The sequence below is a fragment of the Protopterus annectens genome, chromosome 12.part0 (assembly GCF_019279795.1).
Source record: "Protopterus annectens isolate FY-2018-M chromosome 12.part0, PAN1.0, whole genome shotgun sequence".
NCBI lineage: Eukaryota > Metazoa > Chordata > Ceratodontiformes > Protopteridae > Protopterus > Protopterus annectens.
In genome coordinates, this window is record NC_056746.1 from 576,412,868 (window position 1) to 576,431,539 (window position 18,672).

The 18,672-nt window shown below is 40.7% G+C and overlaps 1 protein-coding gene across 1 annotated transcript in view; it reads right to left on the reverse strand.

Moving 5' to 3' along the window:
* PMS2 (PMS1 homolog 2, mismatch repair system component) overlaps window positions 1-18,672 on the reverse strand; it is a 531,246-nt gene that overhangs the window by 276,293 nt on the left and 236,281 nt on the right. The window contains exons 7-8 of the mRNA XM_044089714.1: window positions 10,858-10,955; window positions 1,454-1,553 (exon numbers count right to left, since the gene is read on the reverse strand). Of these exons, the coding sequence (XP_043945649.1) occupies window positions 1,454-1,553; window positions 10,858-10,955 (198 nt within the window). The remainder of the gene's footprint in view (window positions 1-1,453; window positions 1,554-10,857; window positions 10,956-18,672) is intronic.

The window sequence follows — 18,672 nt, forward strand, 5'->3', positions numbered from 1 at the left end:
TAACCAAGTAAATTAAAAGTTTTAAATCATTCAACTATCCAAAAAGACTAGCACAACTCTCTTTATACTCAGTAGCCCACTGTCTGCACTGAGGTGACCAGTCTCTCTTTTTTTCGAGCCATGAAAAATCCCAATCCTATCTGGCCTCCTATTTCTTCACAATACCAGTGCTACATAAATAGACACACTAGGGATTTAAGTCTACACCAACAAGTAGACAAAATTTGCTGGGAGGTAAATTCCTAACTCAATGTATTCCCAGCCAATGGAATAAGTTGCCACTACAAGTCAAGCAAAGTAATATTTTTCTTTTTGCCTTTAACAACTGGATGGGTAGACACAAATATAATCCATGGACATTATGTATGGCCCTGCTCAATTTGGGGAGTGGGCACTACTAAGTGCTTGCAAAGAGTGGCAATAACTTTTAAGAGTGTCTGCTTAAAGATGTATATGGTTAGCCATCTTATGGTTCCCCTGATCATTTGTCTAGTATTATTCCTATGTATTTACTGTGACTAAGAAAAAAAAAAGAGTGCCCAGTGGCTTTAAGCAGCAAGAAAAGCTGAAGATGGTGCTGTATACTTAAGTGCCACAATATCCTAGTAAAGGAGAACTACGAGACTACTGGCAAAAACAGGTGACATCTGCAGCAGTACTAGAAATAAAAAGTGTAACATCTGCAGAGCAAAGGTTAAATAACAGTCCACACGTTACACTGCAGGTATAGTCCTCACTGTGATTGATGATAAGCTGTGACTACTGGGTTCCAGAATACCATGTGGTATTACAATTCCATTTATATGGATGACAGGATGTGTATGACTGTAGCAAGGACTCTGACATTATGATTAGACTGTAGTTATATACACCTTGTGACCATGGCATGATGCCAGCAGTACAAGTAATAGAACTGGGAATGAAGGAACTACAAGGAAAACCTAGAAGATCCACCACCTAAAGAACTACCTAAGGCTCCCTCATTTAAATGCTATACAACAAACCTCATACCCCCAATGCATTTAAAAACAGCTGTGTTTGATGCCCATACTACCACTCTATATCTGGGGTTTTACAATGGTCATCTCTTTCGTGCTGCTGTGAGCCATGGTCATCAATGTTCCACTCTAAGGCACCCATGAGGGCATTACAAATAATCTGTACACATATTAAAATTCATACATACAGAAGGGGAGTCCCACATACGCTCCCTCCTCAGAAATCCAATCGCATAGCAGTAGAAAGATGAATGTCAATGCTAACAAAATGCTGTGTACATAAATGGTACCCTCATGCACTTGCAATCCTCAATGTCTGTGAACTCTCAAGCAATCCCTTTACATACCCACTCCAGGTTAGAAGGGGAGATCTCTTTCCTTGGCTGGTCTTCAGACTCTCGGTACACAAAACAAACATGTCACATGCTGTGTTTATAACACGGCTGGCATCTTACCTTTGCAGGGTCACATGGCCGCTGATTGATGAAGAAATATTGCCTGTCAGTAGAACTCCTTCCAACACCATGAGCACACTGAGATACAAAACCTGAAATACTTTAGAACAACACAGACCATTACATCCTTGCCACATTAGTATATTCAATTGACAGTCTCAATATGATGAGACACTAACAAGAACATACAGGGCTGAAAAGTAAATTAAAAATCAAGATGCAAGATCTGCTGCAGTTTATTTTTATTGTTTTTCCAGGGTACAGCACAAACACAAATGCCCAATTACATGTCAGCCTAGAAAAAACAGGTAAGAAAATGTGGAAAGAACAAAATAACAATTCAACAAATTTTTATTTTTTTAATTTATTTTACATTTGTTGATCGGGATAGTCCAACTGGATGCATGTCCATTTTCAGCAGAGGCCCGGGGAGAAAAGCTCCAAGGATAAGCAGATACAGCATTACATAATACCAGCATTACATATTACAAACAGACTATTTACAGAGATTACACAAGTAAGCAAGTTAAACAAGTTCCATAGGTTACAGTTAATCCTGAGCACAAGTCAGGATTAAATTAAAATACACAGTAAACTGGTTAGCAGAATTTTACACATTCTAGAGAGAATGTCCACCAGCAAGGTTGAACTAAGCCAGGGGCATTATTTCTGTAGTACATTTAATGGAGTTGTGAAGCCAGTTACAAATGAATACAATGAAAAGACAGAATAATGAAGAGACTATACACAGTATTTACAATAAGAAAACGGTTCACACATATATAGACTAGATGCAATTCTGTAAGATAACAGTACATATGAAAGATAAAACCTTACATACAAATCCTAATTAAAAAAGGGATGTGGGGTTCTCCAAAGCAATAAAGACAACAGTGATAAGGGTCTTGGTTCATTTATTTATTTATTTATTATTTACTGACATTTGTTTACTGGGAAAACCTGATTGGATAATTTTACCTGTTTTCAATGGAGCTCAGGACAGAAAAGATACACAAATAAAAGAACGGAAAATATACATACAAAGGTTAAAATTGACATCATATTACACTAAACGGTAGGTATACAGTTTAATGCAACTATTACTATGTATATAACATGTATAAGTGCACATATACCATCATTAAAACAAGATAAATACAATATCGTGTACCACTGAAACAAGTTGATAGGTTATTAAGTGCAAGAGTTTATTACTCTCTCATAAAGCAAATATCAGAGTGGAAAAAAAATTCAAACAATGGATAAGGAAGAGGACAGGACAGTAAAAATCAGTGGGAGGCAGGAAAAATAATGAGTAAAACCAAGAGCAAGGGAAATAAAAGTATGAGAAATACAATAAAGAAAAGGAGAGAGATGATGTATAAAGGTAATAAGAGGAGAAGGAGCTAAAAATGTAGCCAGGAGAACAACAGGTGCAAAGCCAGGAGTCATGAATCCATTTAGTTGCAGGTTAAATAAATGAATGCCATGTATTGCCCTGCCCTGACTGGTGCATGGATCTCATCCTAGAATTTTGATATAAAGTGTGAGTACAGACTTTGATCACAGTTTTTGTAATGTTTACAGACGTCAAGCAAATGTTTGTCAAAAGCTTGATGGTAACAACTTGGGAGGTAGCAGTGGAGAATTTTACTTATAGCTGGAAAATTCTGAGGTATTCTGCAGGAAGGTTATCTGCAGAGGGTGAGCGGGGTTTAAGTTTGGATAATATATATATATATATATATATATATATATATATATATATATATATATTTATGAAGGAGGTGCAACTGGTTTTAGTGTAAGGGTGGGGGTATTAATGGAATGAGGAAGACATGATTCAGGGTCATAGCCAGCTTCAGGCATCAACAAACCCTGCGGTTGCTAGGGATCCCCCTGTTCCTGGAGGCCCCCAACAAGAACAAGTTATCTTATATTGATATTTTGTAAAATGTCTGTCAAACCAACAAAAAACTAGTGCAGCAATCTTGTATACTTAATAAACCAAGTAAACTAGGTGGGTAAGTCTTATTTGTATCTTCTTTAAAATTCAAATAAAAATATTTATGGTTATAACAGTGTTTCATCAAGTAACTGGCTTCACAACTCCATTAAATGTTGTACTACAGAAATAATGCCCCATGGCTTAGTTAAACCCTGCTGGTGGACATTCTCTCCACTAAAACTAACAACACAGCCAGCTTTTGGTATTTACAATAACCATGACTGTGGGGCTGGGGGCTCCACAGAAGCTGCTGCTGGTTTGGGAAAAATGAGGAGGAAAAAATATTAATTTCCTGATTATACGCTTTAACCTGAACAGAGTGGTGATATGACCCTGTTAGGATAATGCTAATAAATAAACATGAGCAAGGTAAGCACTAGAGAGATCAGCATCCCAGAGTGACTGATCTCTGTGCAAACCTTGGATTTTAAGAAGAACTAATACTTCCAATCTACAGACAGGGATGGTTTCTTTTTCACTGGATTTTACAAATACTGGCCGAAAACCAAATACTATAGCTCTCAACTTCTTTGATGAAAAATAATAGCAGAATAAAGGCTCAAAATCAGGAAAAAAATTAAATATTACTCTGATTCACTTAAAAAGTTAACAGAACACCACCTTTTGCATCAACATGTATTTTTTGGACAATAAGAACTCTGATGTTTGGATTTATTGACCGTCTGTAATCCTGAATGATTTACCAGCAAATCAAACTTTGCTGAAAGACGGAGCACAATTATAAGCAAAATCAGGGAAGGTCTGTGAAATCAGGTACAGTGACAGCTATACATTTTTCCTCAATGAGGTAAATAAAGGCGACTTTCCCTGCTGCTGTTTGATGGCTGCTACACAGCAGTCACTGATCTAGTGTGGCAGTACTAGTGCTGCACAATGTAGTGCTACTTGCTGATACAAGTACAAAACTAGTATTGCCATGTCTAATGTGTGTGTTGTAAAATATCACAGGTTTTTATTTATGCACACACCCAATAATGCCAGGACACAAAATATTCTTCTGGGTATCAGTAAAATATGCAGTTAACAAGTAATTATATTTCAAAAGTTAGACAAACTATATCACAGAACATTCAGACATCTAGATCTTTTAGGAGTCTTGATAGCCTCCTCTCCCCAGACTATAGAAATGGGTACTGGGATATCCATTACTCATCTTTAACTGCGTGGAGACCCTACAAAAGCGGTTGCTGGTTGGGGAATGAGGAGGGGAAAAACATATTAGTTTTCTGATCACGTCCTTTAACCCAAACAGGGCTGTGATACGACTCTGTTAGGATAAAGTTGATAATGGCCTCTGCTCTTAACTGCACCAATTCTAAAACCAGCCTTGCTCAGGGGTGTGTGTGTGTGTGTGTGTGTGTGTGTGTGTGTGTGTGTGTGTGTGTGTGTGTGTGTGTGTGTGTACAGAAACCTGCTGTAGGTTATGCGTGTGTGTGTGGGGGGAGATGGTTATTACTTCTTTAATTTTCATTGCAGTCAAACCTTAGAGGTGTTGGGCTGAGGACAGTGTAGTAATGGTCTCTTATTTTTCTCACAGACCTCAGAATTGTACAAAAAAGGTTACTATAACTTGTGCGGGGGCAGTGTACTATCTAGGAGCAACAAAGTAGAGTACATTACTAGAATCATTAGTTCCCCCCCCCCCCACTTTCCTCACAATCACACATCGGGCACATACACAGGTGGCTGCCTTTGGGGGTTAGGGGTGAGGAATGAGGAGATATATGCTATGTATTTGCATGTCAGCAGTCAACTGAAATACAGGACTGTGGCAATTTGAATCTCTGCTTTCATCCCAATCTAACACCAGAGGGATGCATAGGCATTGACTGTCTTTGGGGGGGGGTTAGGGAGGCAGTATTTCATCACAACGATTGGCTTGTTACTTTATTGTGAAAAAAAAAATAAGAATGAAATTCTTTTCTTACTCATGATTTTTGTTTAGGCTGCCACTGGATTAAAAGGTTGAGAAATGTGCTAAAATGCACTCCCAGAGCATCTATTAACCTATGGGTTTTTGGGCCATGGCTTATTTGAGTCATTTCGTAAATGGTTATTGCTGTCCTGGCTTAATCAGGAAAGGTATGTTGAAAGGATGCAAGGAAAACTAAAGCTGAACAACAACAATGATGTTTTTCCCTTAATTATAACTTCTGTTCAAGCCATTACTGGTTGAAAAGGTCGTGTAAAATGAAAAAAATCTTTTAAATGCACTTCAGAGCACATAGAAAATGATGGCAATCTGCATAGTATGAGGAACCCAAGATGGGGAGGGGGGGGGGAAGGACTGGTCCTTGTATGTGTGTGTGGGGTGGGATGGGGGCTGAAAAGTTGGCCTAGGGCACAATTTCACCTAAGTCCAGACCTGTATACACAGTCATCATAATGCATCACTGTTGCAACTAAATGCCAGTGACTGTAAATGTTCCTTTGTGAGACAGGAAAATACAGTGTGGTACATGGGCTTGTTGTAATGTAAAAGCACTGTAGCTACCGGTCAGTCTGTGCATACCACTCCTAAAATTTTGCAGCATAAACTAAAAGTTTGCTTAGGATGGGGTAGCAGTGACCGTGATAATTAGACTTGAAGTGCCAAGGGGGGGCTCTCATCTTAGCATTTGGTGGGTCCCCAGGATTCACTGGTGAGGGGCAGTTGTGCTGTCAAGTACGAGTTAAACTTCATGGCTGTTTCCAAGGGGAAATTATTGGGACAAAGGTTAAGGACATTGTTAGTCCCTGGGTGTAAAATTTGTTAATGGAGGACCAGAATTTTTGGGGGTTATATCTGTGGTTATTTTGTAAATCAGAATAGTATTGTTTCTTATCAAGGCTGACTTGCTTTTTGGTAAGGTTATAAAGTTCTTTAAAACGCCATATGTTTTGGGGAGTTTTAAGTTTTTGATGACCACATAAACACCAGAATAGCCAGGCTGCTTTAAGCATCAAACACGGAATTCTTCGGTGATGAATAGTGGGATTAAGATCCAAGGGTGCACAGAGCAGAAGGGAACCTGCAGGCTTATTAGTTAGACATGCTTTACTAATGTAGTGTGTGACATCACAGCATACACCAAAGACAACAAGAATGTCCCCGAATGTGGAACCGTTAGAAAAACATAGCCAAATTGAGGGAGGGAGGAAGGCAGTTCTTAATTACAGATCTATCAAGATCAGTCCTTGCAAAAGATCTCAGAATTTATATTATTTTCTGCAGCAACATTCTTCTGTTATTGTTTTATTTATATATTTCTTCATATCCTAGCTGCACCATTCTGTATAATCAAACTGCAGCATTCCTAATGTTCAAGTCTAATATATATATATATATATATATATATATATATATATACACACACACACACACACATATACACAGAAATACACACACAAACACACACACACACACACACACATCTTTGTTACAGTCTCTGCTGTAAATACAATATTTGTACTCCCCATTAATAACTGCTGAAATAACCAAATACACAGGAGACATTCTTGTTTTGATTACTTGAAACTAAAATGTCTAGAATCTTGTGAGGTTGCAAGCTCGAATCAGTGACACTACCAAGATGTGAAAACATTTTTTGCAGGGGGCAAGCTCCCAAATCCCTAAATGCTATACAATGACTCTAAGGTTGCACAAATTCTAAGAAAAGGGACAAAGTAAAGAAAAAAAGCTTAAAACGCACTTTTAACCTCTTTTCTGTATCCAGAGATCATCATACAAGGTTTCAACCTACAATTTAGCCAGTACCAGTGTGCTGAAATACTACAAATGGGAGGAAAAATGTTTCTGCTTCAACATTTCAATACCAGAAAAAGCAGGACATATCAAAATGCAAGTTTCTTGAATACATGTTCTTGATGCAGCTTTATCATAGCTTTCATCATCATCATCTTCTTCTTTCGGCTGTTCCCGTTAGGGGTCGCCACAGCGGATCTTCTGTTTCCATTTCTTCCTGTCCTCTGCATCATGCTCTTTCACACCAACCACCTGCATGTCCTCTCTCACCACATCCATAAACCTTATCTTAGGCCTTCCTCTTTTCCTCTTACCTGGCAGCTCCATCCTTAGCATCCTTTTCCCAATATACCCAGCATCCCTCCTCAGCACATGTCCAAACCAACGCAATCTCGCCTCTCTTGCTTTGTCTCCAAACTGACCAACCTGAACTGACCCTCTAATATACTGATTCCTAATCCTGTCCATCTTAGTCACACCTAGTGCAAATCTTAACATCTTTAACTCTGCCACATCCAGCTCTGACTCCTGCCTTTTCGTCAATGCCACCATCTCCAACCCATATAACATAGTTTGTCTCACTACCGTCTTGCAGACCTTCCCTTTCACTCTTACTGGTACCCGTCTGTCACAAATCACTCCCAACACTCTTCTCCACCCATTCCACCCTGCCTGTACTCTCTTCTTCACCTCTCTTCCACACTCACCATTACTCTGAACTGTTGATCCCAAGTACTTAAACTCATCCACCTTTACCAACTCTACTCCCTGCATCCTCACCATTCCTCTACCCTCCCTCACATTTACACACACAAATTCTGCATATCTCCACCTCTCCAGGGTCTCCTCAACCTGGTCCCTACTCTCACTACATATCACAATGTCATTTGCAAACATCATAGTCCACGGTCTGATCTCATCTGTCAACCTGTCCATCACCACTGCAAATAAGAAAGGGCTCAGAGCTGATCCTTGATTTAATCCCACCTCCACCTTAAACGTATCTGTCACACCCACCGCAGTCCTCCCCAATGTCACACTACCCTCGTACATATCCTGTACCACTCTTACATACTTTTCTGCCACTCCCGACTTCCTCATACAATACCACAACTCCTCTCTAAGCACCCTGTTATATGCTTTCTCGAAGTCCACAAAGACACAATGCAACTCCTTCTAACCTTCTCTGTATTTTTCCAACAAAACTCTCAGAGCAAATATTGCATCTGTAGTGCTCTTTCCTGGCATGAAACCATACTGCAGATCACTAATCATCACCTCCCTTCTTAACCTAGCTTCCACTACACTTTCCCATAACTTCAAGCTGTGACTGATCAATTTTATCCCTCTGTAGTTACTGCAGCTCTGCACATCACCCTTATTCTTAAAGATAGGTACCAAAACACTTTTTCTCCACTTCTCAGGAATCCTCTGACTTTCCAAAATTTCATTAAACAATCTGGTTAAAAATTCCACTGCCATTTCACCTAAGCACCTCCATGCTTCCACTAGTATGTCATCTGGGCCAGCAGCCTTTCCATTCTTCATAGCTGTCCTTACTTCCTCCTTGCTAATCTGTTTCACTTCCTGATTCACTATCCCCACATCATCCAACCTTCTTTCTCTCTCATTCTCTTCATTCATCAGTCCTTCAAAGTACTCTTTCCATCTACTCAACACACTCTCCTCACTTGTGAGTACGTTTCCCTCACTATCCTTTATCACCCTTACCTGCTGCACATCTTTCCCAGCTCTGTCCCTCTGTCTAGCCAATCGGTACAGGTCCTTTTCTCCCTCTTTAGTGTCCAATCTCTCATACAACTCTCCATATGCCTTATCCTTCACCACCTCTCTCTTTGCCATGCGTCTCATCTCCTTATACTCATGTCTACTTTCTTCATCTCTTTGACAATCCCACTTCTTCTTCGCCAGCCTCTTCCTTTATATACTTTCCTGTACTTCCTCATTCCACCACCAGGTCTCTTTGTCCTCCTTCCTCTGTCCAGATGTCACACCAAACACCTTTCTAGCAGTCTCCCTTACTAGCTCTGCTGCAGTTAGCCAGCTATTCGGTAACTCTTCACTGCCTCCCAGTGCCTGTCTTAACTCTTCCCTAAACTCCACCTCACAATCACCCTTTTTTAACTTCCACCATTTAATCCTTGGCACTGCTTTCATACTCCACCTCCTCTTCTTGATCACCAACATCATCCTACAGCCCACCATTCTATGCTGCTTAACTACACTTTACCCTGTCACCACTTTACAGTCTCCAATCTCCTTCAGACTGGCCCGCCTACATAGGATAAAATCCACCTGTGTGCATCTTCCTCCACTCTTGTAAGTCACCCTATGCTCCTCCCTCTTCTTAAAATACGTATTCACCACATCCATGTCCATCCTTTTCACAAAATCCATAATCATCTGACCTTCTGCATTCCTCTCCTTAACACCATACCTACCCATCACTTCCTCATCACCTCTGTTCACTTCACTAACATGCCCATTGAGGTTTCTTGAATACATGTTCTTGATTCAGCTTTATCACAGCTTTATCATCAATATATATTAGTAATCCTTAAGTTTTGTTTAGTGACAATGTTTTTGTTTGTAATGCTGTATGACTTGGTCTCTATTTACTTATTTTGCTTTTTCTTTCTTTCTTTGGCTTTGTGGAACTTCTCTTATTATGGATCTCCTGACAAATTGAAAAGTCCCAGATGGAATTATTAGTCATCAAAGAAAAAATTAATATTTATATATATGTTGTACTTGTTTGATCTACTGAGAAAGACACCTACAAATGAAATCCTGGCAGATATGACTGATGTGTACAAGGTCACAAGCAGTGCTGATTCCTGGTTAACTCATTCCCTGTCCCAGCATTCTGAAGCTAATATTGTTTCCAGTTTACATAATCCTTTCTTACTATGTCATGAAGAAACGGGACTAAGTGCACATGTGCAGGAGGAAAGGATGAAGGGAATACTGGCTAAATCATAAAGGAAGTAGGGACTACTGCCTACTCCCTAAAGGATACAAGGAACATTTGCTACAAGATAAAGGATGTAAGGGCTAAGGCCTACTACCTAAAGGATAGAGGGAACACTGGCAACATTCCAAAGAATGTAGGAGCCACAGACTTCTTCCTAAAGGATAAAGTGAGGACTGGATGCATCTTAAAGATGATACAGTTCACTTAATACTCAAACAAACAACATGCTACAGGTGGGTAGGTGTTACTGACTAATTCCTAAATATGCAGGGAGCCCTGGCTTTATCCTAAAGGAAGTTAGGGTCACTGCATGTCATCAGAAAATCCATTCTTATTCCCTAAAGTTCTAGCAGCCAAACAGCAGACCACAAGTGAATTATTTTAGCCGTGTCAGAACTATAGCCTGTGCAATCAGACTGCATGTATGTAGCTGTGGTCACAAATGCATTAGACGACAATATCACCTGTGTTTTTTTTTCCAAAAGGCCCAAGATAGCAGATAGAACAAACAATTTTCTGTTTTTCCAAAAAGGCCCAAAAATAAACAGATTAAACAATTTTTTCTGATGCGTCAGACAATTACACAATCGTTAAGTTAATTTTGTTGATGTGCTAACAGTACAGCTCATACACACCTGTAGAGCTTCTGTGGAATTTCACAAGGATTAAGACCATATTCTTCACAAACTGATTCACTTGGTGGTTTCTGCACAAAAGGCAACAGACTTTGTACCTGTAAAATAAAACCAAAACCGTGTCAGAGAAGTGGTACAAAATGAAGGTTTCCAGAGCTGATTTAAAGTTACATTGTACTAACTCCATAAATGTATTTTTTTGTGCTGAATGAAATACTGCTTTATTATTTTGCACTTAAAGGAGAAGAGAAATGGATTGTGATACTAGTACAACATTTAAACCAGGATTGAATGATAAAATGTAGTATTAGAAAAGGCCACCAGATGGTGACAGAATATTTACCTATAGAAAGATGTATATATTTTTATAAGTGCATTTTCTTACACTTTCATATTTTGGCTAATTATTTATAACGGGTTTTGACTGACCTTAACTTGTGTAATGTTAACTGTGTTATCTGAAAAAGGTCTGATTAGCGACTACTTTCAAGGTTATTGTCAGTACAATGCACATATAAATGTGGTTGCAAATTAATCATTTAACCAGATCACACTGAAGAAAACAAAAGTCCCATTGAAACCAGTCTGTAGATTTTGTCCCTTCCATTTCCAGTTCTCTATGGATGAATTGTTGATAGATTTCATCATATGCCTATAACTGTGAGCAATGGAATAAAAAATTTGACAATTACACATACTGGAGTTTTTCTTTTATCTTTTTGTACACTTGAGTGTTAGTTTGCTTTTGAACTGGACAATTTTGACAGCAGTCTCTACTGTGTGTGTGTGAAAATAACTTGCTCAAAAAGCAGTTACTGTTGATAAGGTACAGTGGTAGACACTATAGTTCACAGACAGTGTGACTGTTAATACGCTAGAGCAGTGTGCTGCAGAAAGCAATACAGATGCAACAGACTGGGACATTTTCCTGTTGTATGTAAATAACAAAGCAACTTAAATAGACTGCTACTGAGAATGTTAATGAAACTAAAAATTATGCAAAAAAAAGTTGTGTCAGATGCTGAAGCTGACTGAAATACTAATGCATGTAACAGCTGCGAGTTTTAAAACAGATACAGGGCTAGATGTTACTGAGATATCACAACTCGAAGCATCTTCCTGCAGAGGCTGAAATGTGTAAACCTACAGGCAAGCTCAAGTTCATTGACTAAGTGTTACTGAACCAAATGAGTGGTGTGCTCCAAAAGTCACAACAATAAAAAAGAATTATCAGGTGAGAATCTGTGTTGCCTGGAAAATGCTTAATACTGGTGTTGTATCTGAAGTATTTATACTACCTACATTAGAAGACAGCAGCTAAGCTAGTAAATGCAAAACTGGTTTCTACACCAGATTCTTCCAGTGGTTTCTGGCAAATTCCATTACAGAAAGAAATCCAATAGCTGACAACTTTCATTACCCCTAAAGGAAAACTGTTTCAAAAGACTAACCTTCAGCATAACCTCAGTGGCTATTTTCCAGTCTAAAATGACTGATTTACTCAAGGGTCTGGAAGGTGGTGTTTTTGTTACGGATGGTATCCTGGTGTTTGGGCCAGAAAAGCAAATGCATTACTTGAGGTTAGGGGCAGTGTTGCAAATGATTAAAGACTCCGGTCTCAAGCTTAACCAGGACAAACACTGCTTTAGTACAACAGAGCTTCAGTATTTTAGGCAACACGTATGTGCTATTGGTAACAAACCAGACATATGCAAAATCCATCCTGTGGGACACAGTATAAACAAATCCTAAGTATGAACAAGTATTTAGACAAGTCTGTGCCAGACATTTGTTCTTTATCAAATCTGTTAAGATAAAGAATAGTACAATGTGCCATGGTCTTGGGGACATGTTCAAGCACAAGCATTCTGCACAAAGAATTGCTTACAACAGCTCCAGTGACAGCATATTATATTGTCATTAAGCACATAATTGAGAGTGCAAATGTTAGCAGCTTTAGTCTAGATGCAGTGTAAAGCCAGCATGATGAAAGAATAGTTGTGTAGATGTCCTTCTGTTCTCTGTTGCAGTATTCATAACGCAGGGGAGTTCCCCGCCATAAGTGACCAGACTTTGGCAAGTATACAAAGACTTCACTACTGTACAGTGTGTGGCATGTCTCACCTAGGCTGTGATCGGACATTGGCCACAAAAGTGACATACATGTGCACCAACCCCAGAACTAACTGCCCCAGGAGGAATGCCAGCCTAAGGAAGTAGAGTAAGAATCACCCAAGAAGAAGCAAGGCCAGGGGGAAGGAGGGAGGGATTGGAAAACTGCAGAGAAGAGAAGGACATCTATTGTTATGGTAAGGTTTTACACAACTATTCTATGTTCTTCTGTTCATCTGTTGCAGTATTCATTACATGAAGGAGAATATCAAAGCTCAGGAATTAAGGGAGGACAGTGTAGCAGAGGAGCTTTCCAGGAAGCCATGCAGTATGGCTCTGGCAAACCCTGTTCTAGATTTAGAAATTACATCTAATTTATAGTGTTTGGTGAAGGTATGGAGTGACGCCCATGCAGCTGCTTCAAGAACTGAGTTAGTGTATAATCCCTTGAAATAGGCCCCAGATGAGGCATCAGCCCTGGTGGAATGAGCCCTAACAGGGGAATGGAGAGTCTTACCATGTTGAGTGCAGCAGAAGGAAATAGTCTTGGAACTCCAGGAGGAAACAGTCTGCTTGGATACAGCCCACCCCAGAGCCCTGGGGTGGTAAGAAACAAAAAGTTGATCTGACTTTCTAACAGCCTTGGTCTTATTCAAATAAAATGCAAGTTGCCTGTTGCCATACTAAATTATAGAGGACCCTCTCACTAGGCTTCTGGGGAGAAGGGGAAAAGACTGACAAGTGTATGGACTGATTTAGAAATAGGTCATTGACTACCTTGGGCATAAATGAGAGGTTTGTGTACAGGGAGACCCTATCTTTGTGGAAGATCAGAAAGAGTGGAGATACCCATAAAGGCCTGTAGCGCAGACACTTGTCTGGCTGAAGTTAATTTAGCAGTAAAACAGTTTTCCAGGAACAGCACTGAAGAGAAGCTGAGGAATCCAGCTCGAAGGGTGGGAGCATCAACATTTCCAAAGCAAAGTTAAGGTCCCAGGGAGGCAGAACAGGTTTTCCTTGGAGGCCTAATGTGTAGGGCACCTTTACGAAATTATTTTGCCTCAAATCTGCTAGCTAAGGGGGGAGATAGAGGCTGACAGTCCAATATGGCTAACAGATGAGCTTTTACTGAACAGCAAGTCAAACCAGGGTTGAGCAATTCATACAAATTAGTCAAAACCAGGGGAATTTCCACTGTTAATTGGTTCCGATTTCATTTCAGACACCAAATTGAACATCTCTTAGATTTGGTTTGTTAAGTACGTTTTTTCTGGTATTTGGTTTCCTGGCCTCCTGCAGGATGGTAAGCATGCCCCTAGAGAACAGGTGTCTGAAAGGGATTTGTACCCTGTCACTCACAGGGTCAACTGAAGAGTTGCCAAGTACGGATGGATGACAGCCCCTTTGTCTTGTGTGAGGAGGTCCACTCTGTGAGGTAAGTTGTAGTGATTACCCTTGATAAAATGCAGGAGGAGAATGAACCAGTGCTATCTTGGCCAAAAGGAGTCACCAGCAAGATTTTTGGTTTGTCCTGCTGAATTTTGGACAGGAATTTTGGTATAAGGGAAAGGGGAGGGAATGCATATAGAAATATCCCCCAACATGAAAAGGAAAGGGTGTCCAATTTCCAGACCAGAGGATGGGACGCTTCGGCACAAAACTGTGGAAGTTGTCTGTTCATGGGGGAGGCAAAAATGTCTGTTTTGGAAATATCCCATTGGTGGAGAATGTCTAGAAACACATCCCTTTGAAACATCCATTCATGGGATGGTGTTTGGAACCGAAGCATCCATTTGTGGGATGATGTTTGGGACCTACTCAGGTAATTTACCATACAATTTTGAGAGGATGGGATGTACACTGCCTGAATGGTTACCAGGAATTTTACTGCCAACTCCCAAGCCTGAACAGCCAGCCTGCATAATAGATAGGATTTTCCATCAACTGAGAGGGAGACCAGTTCCAGTTCCCTTGTATTTTCAGGTGGCCGAAGGCTGTTTCCCAACCTATGTTTGAGGTGTCTGTGCAGATCTCTTGATGAGGAGCAGGAGGATGTAAGGGTAGTCCTCGGTTGAGTGACACGATGTACCCACCACTGACGTTCCCTCTTCAGACAATGGATAAAGGGAATGGAAAATTTTAACAGGTGCTGATGTTGCATCCAAACTGATTTTCTCATGTGGAGTCTGGCTAAGGGGAGCATGGGAATGGTGGAAGCCATGGGGCCCAGGACCCTGAGGAACTCTTTGGCTGTAATGTGGTAAACCAAGAGAATGTTTTGGAAGTAAGAGATGAGGCCCTGTACCTTTTGTGGGGGAAGAGAGACCCTCATAACATCTGCTTGTATCCTGTACCCCTGGAAAATCTGATCCTGTGAAGGGGTGAGAACTGATTTTTTTAAGTCTATGGTGAACCCCAGATTTTGTAGAAAATTGATGGTAAAGGCAATATATGTTTTCAGCTCCTCTGTGGAGGTAGCTAGAAGGAGGAGGTCATCTAGATACGGAAAGATGTGTATTTCCCGGAGTCTGCACTGGACAATTACAGAAGCAGGACATTTGGTGAAGACCCCTGGTGCAGTAGAAAGTCCAAAGGGTAAGGCACAGAATTGAAAACACTATGATGATACAGAGAAGCATAAAAACTTCCTGCAGCTGGGATGGATGGGAATGCGCAGATATGCATCTTTGATATCCAGGGTAATCATTAAGGCTTGAGGCAGAATGAATGGGAACAGAGTCTGGAGGGTCACTTTGCAGAAAATGGGTACTCTTAAGAAGGTATTGAGATAGGACAGGTTGAGGATGGGTCTCCAGGGACCTTCCATCATGGGCAACAGGAATGACCTGGAATAAAATTGTTTGCCTATTTGTTTTTTGGGGACACTCTGGATGGTCCCTTGGTTCAATAATTCTAACAGAACCTCTGGAAAAAAAGCAAGTTGTTCCCTAAGAGGTTGAGTGATGCCACCGAAGGAGAGTAGTTGATACCACACCATGAAGTACCCTTTTTGAGCAACTGAGAGGACCCACGCATCTTGTGTTATGCTTTCTCAGGCTGGTACAGATAGGGGACGGCACTGGGAAAGTGGGATTTGGGTGGGAGGGGGAAAGCAGTCAAAGAGATGACAGCTTGTCTAGAAAGGGATGCTTAGGTCTGTTGGGCCCTAGGCTGTTGTGATTTCCCGTCACTCTTTTTTGTTCTGGGTTGTGTGTGACGTGAATGTCTGCGTCCAAATACAGACTTTGCAGGATAATTTCTTTGGAACTTTGGTATTGGGGAAACAAAAATATGTTTCAATTCCTGCAGTTCCTTACACTTTTCCTGCAATGATTTGAGCAGATTAGCAGCAGCAAGTCTAAACAAGGCAGAATTGTCCAGAGGAGCATCCATAAGGTTAGCTTTTATTTCCTCAGGTAAAGGCTGAAGTCTTAGAAAGAAAATCTCATCAGTGATCCAGAGGAAGCTGCTCTGGCAGAAGCCTCTCCAGCATCATAGCTGCATTTTATGGAGTGACATACTACTTGAGAAGAAGCACCAAGCAAAGAAGTAGCCAAAGTCTTATTTTCTGAGTCAGGTAAGCCTGCAATTACCTGTGAAAGTTGGGACATAAGTTCTAAATGCTGGAGTGGCAGAAGTGTATACTTTTTGCCTAGTCTATCCAGGATCCTGCTATCCTTAGATGGCAAGAGGGTAGTGGAGGGCAGCATTTTTGAAGGCTTGTCAGAAGCCACAGAAATTACAGAAGGGTCTGCAGAAGGACATCTGAAGAGAAATGTGCAATCCTCTGGGACCTTGTAGAAGCGGTCTGGCTTTTTGGGGGATGGTAGCTGGGAATCTGGTGCCTATGAAGCTGAGGCAAAAGCATCAAGAAAGGCAGGCAAGACAGGAGGGATAGGTGATTGGCTAGGTGATTCCACCTGCAATAGCTCATAGTATCTTTTATGTACTTCAGATACTTTTCTGCTATCCCATTTAAAGTGGTCTCTCCAAAGGACAGGTCTTCTGTTAGTGAGTCTATGCCATTTGATTCCTCTTATGGGGAGGTATAATCCAGGGGGGAAGGGATCTGAGAAAAATAAGCCAGTGGTTCATTCCCTGAAGATGCTTCTTCTACAGATGTATTATCTTTCCTGTTTCTTTTAGTGGAGAGACAGTACAGTACTGGGCTGGAGGGGCTGTAAAACCTGGAGGAGGCCTAAGTGACATAAGGGCATTGAAAAGGCCCTGAGTGAATTGTTGCTAATCGCTAGCAGGTTCTTTTGGTGGAGACAAATGCTTGTTTTCTTCCTTATTTTTCCCACGCAGGTCTGCTTTATGTAGGGTAGGAGGGGCCAATGTAGACCTACATTCGATCAAGTCAGAATCTACCTCTTCCCTAACAAGAATCTGTGGAATCCCCTTAGGGTGTTCCATAATCACAAGCTGTGGTTCCCCTTGGACATCTGAAACGGATGCCTGCTTGGCCTCTATGGACGTGCTAAGGCTTTGATCCAAGGTAGCCTGGATGTTAGGCTCAGCCTGCAAATCTGAGCTGTGAACTGGGTGGGTCTCTGGGTTATCCTCGCCCTCAAGAGAGATGTAGGTATCCAGAGGCACAGCAGAAGATTCAGGCCTTTGCTTTTTCGGCCTTCTGTTTCAAAATCAACTTTGCTTTGGGCTTCAAGGATCCCTCCATTGCAGTTTTTGCTAGCACCTTTAAGCACAGATTCTCAAGGTAGATAGCCAGGGAGGATAAACTACTCCTTAAAGTTTTAAGGATAAACACCTGATGAATACAGCAGTTTACACTGAAGGTGGCTATCCTTGTGTGGAATTTGTCATCCACACTGGCACTTGCCCCTCTTGGATGACATGAACCCTAACCAAAGACAGTAACAAATGTCAAAGAATTCCCCAATGGGGCATTTATCTGAATTCTGAAGAATCGCAAATGACTTGGAGTCACATCATACGTTGGAATTTGGCATTTGGATCTGGTGGCAGATAAGTTCTGAGGATGGTGCACACGTGCATCACTTTTATGGCTGATATCTGATCATAGTCTGTGTGTGATGTACCACAAACCCTACAGTAGTGAAGTCTTTTGTATACTGGCAGACGTTGGGTTGCCTATGGTTGAGAACTCCCTCGTGTTATGAATACTGCAATAGATGTGCAGAAGGACATTAATTCATACTACCTTGATAAAGTGACACCAAAGGTGTCAGAGGTTGTTAATGCATTTCAGTGCCAAAGCAATACATGAATCTATCAAACAACTCGTTCTTGATATGCTGTTCAGAAATCCTATCTGTGACCATCCATTAGTAGAACCAGAAATTGAAGTTGCAGCTTAAGTGAAAAGTATCACAGCAAAAAGACTACCCAAGCTTAAACAAGTTACTCAAAACAAATCTTGAACTGCAAGCTGATGTAAAGGAGGCACTGCACTCAACACAAACAGTTAAGCAGCAGTGCTTCTCAGATAAATGAGGGTCATCAAAATAAAGAAAAGAAACACCCCATGGTTAACCACCAACTATCTACACCTCATGAAACAAAGAGACATAGCTTGGGAAAAATGGAAAAAGAACAGAACCCAGCAGCATTTCCAAACCTTTAAAACAGTATGCAACAAAGTTACTAAACTAATGGATAAATGTAAGGGAACCTACATCTCAAACCTCCAGCTACAACACAAATACAACCCCCAAAAATTCT